The following is an 8,645-nucleotide window of genomic DNA, read 5'->3' as shown; positions in this document are numbered from 1 at the left end:
ATTTTTTAATGGTAACATTCAACGCTTTTGGTTCGATCAAATAGGCTCAGCAAGTTTTTTTGGGTAGTTTATATTTAATAAATATGGATAGGTAATCATTTTAAATTCCAAAAAATAAATGTTCATTTACATTGTACGTTTGAAGGCCAGCCAAGAACCAACCAAGAACCAACAACTATTTGGAATCGTTTCATAGAACCTTACTAAGCCAAATAGGAAGACATCCCAATATTTGGGACTATTTACGTAAACATAATCCTAAATATCAGCGTTTGTGAATTATTTATATTTGCTTGTGTTGTATTTTACCAAGGCTGGTAAGTTATAATTTAAGTCTATTTCTCCTACTATGACTAAAAAAATGTACAATAATGGTTATAATATCGCATATTATGCATATTAATATCTTTATATGTAACTGATTTTTAAAAATAGTCAACTTGCGAAGCATTGTATTTTACTGTTATGTGAATTATAAAGTATTTAACAAACAATAATGCCCAGATATAGGTGATGGAAGATGTTAATTTAGGTAGTTGTTTTGCTTGTAAGTTGTAGCACAATATAATAAATAATAATATTACAATATATTGTCCATTTCATCATGGTGATAATTACTGTTCCATGCTTTTATGATTATGTTATCAAAAACTTGTTATCATGTGATATTATGTACGATAAATAATAAATATATCCGTGCCTTCGATAATTCAGCGCTGCTGCAACGCTTCGTCAGCAACTATAAATTGTAATTTTTTAATTCGGCGCAAAACTACGCTGTTTGTGATAGGAAGATGACGTTTTTTAATTCATCATAATGATCACAACCTAGCGAACCAAACAGCGGTTCCAGCAGGTTAGAAACATGCTGGTCAATCACAATCATATTCATCATACTTTCTTATCACATCTATCAGGCCATAGAGTATCACTCTATGTATCAGGCTTACAGCAGCGCTGAATTATCGAAGGCACGGTTACTCTATGTTATAACTTATAGCCCCATAACCCATTACTCACCCACCGGCTAATTTGTAGAATGCCTAACATAATTATTGTAAGGCACCATAATAATAATAATAATATAACCCCAGAAATACAGATAGTTGTAAATGTTGTAGAAAGAACTTCTTCATAATCTTGGTTATGTTGTATCCATAGATAAAGAGGTAATGGTTGTATCATAGAATATAGAATTCATCATTAGTTATATTTTAGCCATGATAGAATTGTATGGTGGAGTCAGAGACTTCTATTATACTACACTAATATATAGAAATCTGTGGGTTGAGTACTTGAGTAGTACATCACGATTTACTGTCTTCTTAAAGACAATAGTACAATACTGTATTATCTAGTTATTATCTATCTGATAGTCGATGCTATAAGTTATAACGGCATTCCGCTGTTATCGTAACTGTCATTTGAAAATTCTTAAAAGATTTTTTTAATTCGAAATTGCAGTCTTGGATCACATTAACACTGATTTATTTATTTATTTACAATTTTTACTTCGAACAATAACGTACTATAGTCCTGATTAAAAATTATAATGGATGATTTATATTTCAAAATTGATATCGTTTTAAATGAGTGTTCTAGATATTTATGTAAATTTGAGAAAAAAGAATTTCATGAATATAAAATAATATTCATAGTAAGTGGGTAACAGAAAACAGAATATTTTGTGTCTTAGTGTTTTAATCAAGTATACTTATTTTTTATTAATACAAATTAATTATAGGATTTAATAAATGGACCACTCCTTCAATTTGTAAAATCAATTCAAGTTTTTTTAAAAACATTCAAAAATAAAAATGTTTACATGCTTTGTGTATGCTTAAGTCAAATTCGAAAATGTCTCCTCTTGTATGAAACAACTATATCAGAACAAAATAATGTTCTAAACTTTGAAAAGGTATGTATGATTATTGATTTTGCTGTATAGTATTAATTAATTTTATATTTGATATCAATATTTAAATTCCTAATACTAAGCATTTATTCATATTAGGTTGTAAGCATGTACATAATTAAGCGGATTCAAAAATGTTTTTATAAGTTGGAAGACTGTTTGGAAATGATAGATTTAACTGACGTAGATGAACATCCAGGAAAATTCATTGATCAAATGAATATTGTCTTAAATGCGTTAAGCAAAAGGGATCATTTTGAACTTATTAAACCTAATATCAATAAAATTTTATTCCAAGCTATAACTATTGCTAAAGTTGCAGATACAATAGACAACTTAGAAATAACATCTTCATCTAAACACGTAAAAAATGTTTACAATATAAATATTTAATATTTTAATATTTAAATTAATTTTAATTATTAAAGGTTTTAACAGCGGTTCAACAATTCGAAAAGATAAATATCAATGAAACTGATAATTTTTTCCAATATGATTATTTATCTTCCTCATTATCTATTCTTGAAAGAAGAATTAATACATCAGTATTGCATCTTATATTTAAGGTTTAGTATATCAATTATGCAATAAATACTAACATTTTGAAACATATTATTTTGTATTAAGTACTTACTAATATATTAATTGTTTTTTTTATACATTATTAAAATTTTAGATTTTTAATGATCCATTTTTTATTATTAAAAAACTGATTAAAAAGTGTGGAGATTCTGTTGACACTCAACTAAGAAATTCATCAGATTTATCTAATATGATTAATGATTTGGATAAATATACTGACGTATTAATTCAGATTGGACTATTTTCTGTGGCCTGTTGTAAAAATGATGAATGTAAGTTAATACATTTGTTAGGTTGTATAAATCATTAATCATTAGTCCTTTAAGGGTATTCGATACCGTGATTTTCTATTTTTGTCTAACACACGCGTGATATAGTATTTTAGACGTGTTTTTTGTCAAACGTATCAATTGATCTAGTGTAGCGATAAGAACTCTGTAAGCAGATTTGAATTTGTCATCAAGTCTACTTGAAATCGACTTTCCCACATTTATGATATTATCCCCAAATTCCAGAAAAAGTCATATAAAAAAAGAGTACTTAAAACATTTTTGTTTTTCAATTTTTGGAGAAGCTAAAATCAAAAAATTAAAAATGAGGGAAAGTCGATTTCAAGAAAAATTGATGAAAAATTCAAATCTGTTTTTAGAATTCTTATCGTTTCATTAGATCAATTGGTATGTTTGGCAAAAAACACGTCAAAAATACTATGTGGCGCGTGTGTTAGACAAAAACAGAAAATCACGGTATCGAATCCCCTTAAAACAAATAACATTTACCACAAGATGGTATATTTAAGCATTCATTATTTCAAAAAGTTTTAAATTTTTTGAAAATATTATTTTTATGTATTTTGATGTTATGTTGTTTTTTTTTTTATTAGAAAACAAGAATATATACAATCTGTAATAAATGTATACAATAGATAAAATGGGGGGGGGATGCAAATATACAGGACTGGATGGCTTGATAGAAGAGGAGGTCCAATGACCCTACTTCATCATTTTAAGCGGATTTTAAATTATTATTTGAACTTTATTAAATGTTGAGGAGGTCCCTGGGCCAATTCTGTTTAAGATGGCGGGTGGGTTATCGGGAAGAGAAAGAGTGGAGATGTTTGATATTAGAGGATTTGAATGGTTGAAAGTGTTATTATGAAATGATTTATAATAGTGGGTGGTTAGTGTATGAATGTTTGGGATTTTGAGGTCAGAGTGGAGGGAGAGGTTTCTGACGTACCAGTGGGATGTTATGTTAGGTATAACTTATATACATATTTAAACTTAAAAATTTAGATGGAGTAGTGCCTGTATTAGATCAGCATTTAACGCGATACCCCTGTAACATACATCTTGTAATTTAAAAATTAAAACTTTTTGAAATAATTATGTATCAAAATGTATAATGGATAATGATCACCATTTTAAAATATTGACTTATTTAGTTTTAATAATATAAAGAATGAATTAGTATAGACAGACACTTAATCACTAAATATTGGTGAAAGGTTTTTGTAGTCACCAAGATTATCTCTACATCAACTTGAATATTTATTTAATTATCAATTATTTTTAAATGTTTCATACTGTAATATTTATAAATATATTTAGATGTCATTCCTTTAAAATCGTGTATATCAAGCTTGGAACTTTTGGACAGTGATATGGTACCAGCTATTATTGAGTTTTATTTAGATCCGACTTCATTAGTGAAGAAAACATTTTTAAAGCTGCTAATAAACCATTGGGTTTGTGAGATTTGTGAAATACAAAATCTTCTAGACAAAATCGTCGATCCCTATGCATTCATTCAAGTAATGTTTTTAGACTTTAGCTTTTATTACCAGTTTATAGTTATTATGTTTGTAATTAGACAACAATAGAAACTTCTATGAATATTATTGATACTCTCCAAAAGAGTGATCCAAATACCAACGTGGATTTATATGTATATTTGTTAAATGGAATGATTAATTTTTCAAAGTTTATTGAAAAAATATTTACGCTGACCCTTTTTGAAAATAAAGAACTTTCTACGACTTACAAGCAGTATAAAAATGGTAAAAATATACTTAAGATACATCTTTATTATATAGTACTGAAATGTTTCATTTTAGCTCTGAGAGAGTATAATGCATGTTTAATTTATAATCAAAAAACAAGTCACAGTTATAATGAGTCAACAAAAAATCAATTACTTAAAAGATGTGCAATTGTAATCAAATATTTGAAAAATATTCAAACCATAACTTCTGATATGCTAGATGATAAAAGTTGTAAGTAATATTGTAAATGGTTTTTAATTTTTAAACTTTTTAACATTGTTTTATGCTTAAATTTTAGCATATTTGAACCTTTAAATATATAATATTATATCCTTTTCTAATATATTAATTAATTATTTTTTAGCGTCTGAATTAGAAAATACATATTATATTTTATCTAAAACAAAACAATCCTCACTGAGTGTGTTACAAAATGATAACCTAGATAATAATGATGATCTGAATTTGTTGCTTACTACTATTCAAGTTCAAAAATCGTTCTACAATAATAAGTCAGAACGTAAAACTTCAAATAAACTGTGTCATCAAGATTATAATTGTTTACCTTCCACTAATGAAACAACCTATGATAATATTGTTACAATGGATCTTACAAGTAAATATTTTAAAATATATTGTTTGTTTAATATTTAAAATAGTTATAAAAAATAGTATTGTAACAACTAACAATATTATGTTTGGTAGACATTTTAGATAACTTTATTCATGAGTCATTTGATATGAATAAAGATAATAAAAATACAGTAAATATATGGGAAGAAATAGGTATTGATACTCCTACAAGAATACAAGATCTTGAAGATGTTGATAATAATTTTAAAAGTGTTAAGAAATGCTGTTAAAACACCAATTTATTTTAAATCAAATTGTTACAAATATAATGTAATTTAACATCTAATTAATTGTCTAGTTTAACAAGCAAAATTATAATATATTGTATTTTGTGTTAAATGTAAAAGCTATTGACAAACATTGAGAACAGCTTAAATATATTTTTAATTTTAGTATAAAATATATTATAATATAGTATTTTTAGGATTCAATAAAAAAGAAAAAATCTAATTTATCTTAAATAGTATAAAAAATGAAAAGATATTAATTAAATTTACATCGTTCGTAATGCTTTAATTTTGTTTTAATAATGTATAATTAGTAGTGTAAAATCAAGTTTGAATTACTAGAAATGCCATAATTTACCTTATTATATTATTTTTATTCTGTATAATATACATGTACACTATGTGCAATGTGCCCACAGAAACAGGGTATACTTTAGAGGATGTCAGCGCACTATTCGTTTTCTCTCTGTCCCACGCGCAACATAGACAAAACGCATTTAAGCAAAATCATTTTTTCTATGCGTTTAAGTAATCTTAGAGTGAAGTCACCTATTGCAAAAAAGATAGAGAATAATATTTTAGAGGGAATGACATATCGATTTTATATTATTTTATTATTATTTGACTTTCAAAATAAATAAAAAAATGTACATTTAAATGATGTTTAAATTGTTTTGAGACAATATTTAGACAATTCTATATGTCATTCCCTCAAAAGTATTATTCTCTATCTTTTTTGTCATGGGTGAATTTACTCTAAGATTACTTAAACACATGGAAAAAATGATTTTGCATAAATGCATTTTGTCTATGTTGCGTGTTATCCAGAGAGAAAAAAAAAATAGTGCGCTGACAGCCTCTTAATAGTTTAGTCAGTACCCAATACATAATTTCATGTTTTATACATTATGTCTATGTATGTAATTTAAAACTTATAGGGCTGCATCATTTTAGAACTGTATTCATATTAATCATATTTCACGCTGGGTTCATTTAAATTTAAATTTGAGTGTAAATGTGCTTAGTGCTTACTGTATTGTTTAAGATTTATAATTTAAAAAATAAACTACTACACCATTTAAAAATTATAAAAAACCTACATACATAAACTTACCATACAAGGTGCCGAGATCATTTATGTAACTAACATTCAGTTAAGCTCCTAAATTGAAAGTGTGGTACCATTAAATGGCTTCCTTGTTCAAATATACTTATGTTCCTTTTTTTACTCTTAGTATATATGCTTTTTGTGTCAACTGATACAGATTGTATATTACTTATTAAAAAAAAAAATAATAATACATCTAAGTGGTAAATATTATATATACCGTGTGTTCAAGGAAACAGGGAACATTACTCATAACCCTGTAAATATATTTTAATTCTGTTTGTGGGACTAGACTAATGGATCATAAATTCCTGTAACTAACATTTTTTTACTCATGTATTTTGCTCATGCTCATTTTCTTAACCCACATATACGTATTATGTCCATGATATAGATAGGATATTTTCTCTTAAAAATAAAATAAAAATTATTTTGTATGAATAATAATTTCGATGTTTTTATTGAGCTAATAATACCTACAAAGTAATTATAATCATTGCATCTTTTTTTTTAAATAAATTATTTTAATTATTGTCAATAAAAACGTGACTTTTTGCCTCTGACGGTTTTTACTTAGGACTTTTTTTACCGGAAAACCATTTACCGTTGAAACAATTGTTTCAAGTATTTACCGAGGACTTAAAAAAAGGTACATTTACTAGTATCATCTGCATTTTTTTACTATTTTTATAAAATGATTAAACACAGTTGTACAGAAAAGTACCTACCAATAACGTACCTATATTTAGTTATAATCACGGATATAGATACTATGGTTGAACAACGAGCAATAATATGACGGCGCCAAATGTTCTTATCAAGTTACATAAATACATAAATAGTATCCATACAAAAAAAGTCGCGACATACTAGCGCTCCACCGTGGGTAGGTAGCCCGGCTTGGTTACCGTAACTTAATAGTAGTTATAGAGGGCGCTAGTAAAACGCGACTTTTCGTCAGGATTGATAAGAACATTCGGCGCCGCTCAGCGCTTTGATCCAATATGGGCCGTCGTGCAACCATAGTATCTATATCCGTGGTTTTAATACTACATCGTCTACATCATTATTCATCATACATGGATTGAACAAGACTCTATAGAGTAGTACCGGATCTATGGGGGGCGATCCGGGGCCCATACTTTTATCATTTGATCAAGATCTGTTGCGGAAAGTTAACGAGCGATCGTGGCGACAAAATTGAGTAACTAAAATTTAGTCACTGTACCTATATAGTAGTAATAGAAAACAGTGTAAGAAGCTATGACCTAAACGGTGACTGATCAGTTTCAGTCACTTTTTGGGATAAAGTCGAGACTTTATAAATACTGAATCACCCTGCAGGTGAAAAAGATAGATACTAGGAGATGACGCTACAATCGCTCGTTGACTTTCCGTAACAGATGTGGATCTTTTCGGTGCGTTTCCTGTCCGTGGTAGGAATACATTTTGTAATAGATCTATCATTGAAGTATAGATGGCGCCAAATTAGCTCATGTACGATTCTCCCTTTTTAGTCCCTTATTACACCTCTCTCACGGCCGGCGGTGAACGTCTCGTTTCCTGTCACGGCTTTAGATATAGTGAACTGGAAACCACGATTTAACTAAGATCTTTACCAAGATTTCATCTATTCTGTGCTTAAACCACGGTTTGGAAACACAGACTTCTATATGCTTCTATACACTAAATAAGGAACTCCGGAACGATTCTAGTTTAGCAACCTATCGATTTTTAAAATGTGTGTTTTAGGGTGCATTATACCTAAGAATGTAAAAAAAAGCCCGGACGAAATTCGTTTTGAAGTTATTGATGAAAAACTTCAAAAACTGAATTTTTTCGTTGCGCGCATTTTTTTTTAAAAATAATTACCTAGAATAGAATATTTTAAAACACAATGGTGTTTATTTTTTTTTTTATTTTCTTTTTATATCATGTATACAAAATTTCTTCCAGAAGGAGTGTTTCGATTTCAACATATAATACCTTATCTTTTAGCAAATTGGATCAAGATGGTACTTTAGAGAGGTCATTTTTCGATTTTCTCAACAGTTATTTAATGCCACGTGAAAAATCCACTGGAAAATTACGAAAAAACGCTAAAAATGGGATTTTATTTCTAACGCTTTGTTTATC

The 8,645-nt window shown here is 28.0% G+C and overlaps 1 protein-coding gene across 2 annotated transcripts; it reads left to right on the top strand.

Annotated features, from left to right (window-relative positions):
• Positions 1-172: 172 nt before the first annotated feature.
• Positions 173-5,513, top strand: LOC100160777 (serendipity locus protein alpha). Of its 2 annotated transcripts, none has more exons than XM_029488683.1 (10): positions 173-317; positions 1,745-1,918; positions 2,015-2,278; positions 2,344-2,481; positions 2,592-2,769; positions 4,108-4,310; positions 4,370-4,556; positions 4,614-4,772; positions 4,906-5,157; positions 5,247-5,513. In XM_029488683.1, the coding sequence occupies exons 2-10, from the start codon at positions 1,826-1,828 to the stop codon at positions 5,402-5,404; spliced, it is 1,632 nt and encodes a 543-aa protein (XP_029344543.1). In that variant the 5' UTR covers positions 173-317; positions 1,745-1,825; the 3' UTR covers positions 5,405-5,513. The 2 variants fall into 2 exon arrangements, with proteins under 2 accessions (XP_029344543.1, XP_029344542.1); XM_029488682.1 differs by lacking the exon at positions 173-317 and adding an exon at positions 748-1,657.
• Positions 5,514-8,645: the final 3,132 nt, after the last annotated feature.

Source organism: Acyrthosiphon pisum, chromosome A1 (assembly GCF_005508785.2).
Source record: "Acyrthosiphon pisum isolate AL4f chromosome A1, pea_aphid_22Mar2018_4r6ur, whole genome shotgun sequence".
Taxonomy (NCBI): Eukaryota; Metazoa; Arthropoda; class Insecta; order Hemiptera; family Aphididae; genus Acyrthosiphon; species Acyrthosiphon pisum.
The sequence above is the reverse complement of the archived record's forward strand: the minus strand, read 5'-3'. Positions and strand labels throughout refer to the sequence as shown.

Bases quoted from the DNA above. Each gene is read 5' to 3' on its own strand.
- LOC100160777 (XM_029488682.1), top strand. From the start codon at position 1,553: ATGGATGATTTATATTTCAAAATTGATATCGTTTTAAATGAGTGTTCT. The intron at 1,658-1,744 runs GTAAGTGGGTAA...AATTAATTATAG, and splicing joins AATATAAAATAATATTCATA to GATTTAATAAATGGACCACT. The intron at 4,557-4,613 runs GTAAAAATATAC...GTTTCATTTTAG, and splicing joins TTACAAGCAGTATAAAAATG to CTCTGAGAGAGTATAATGCA.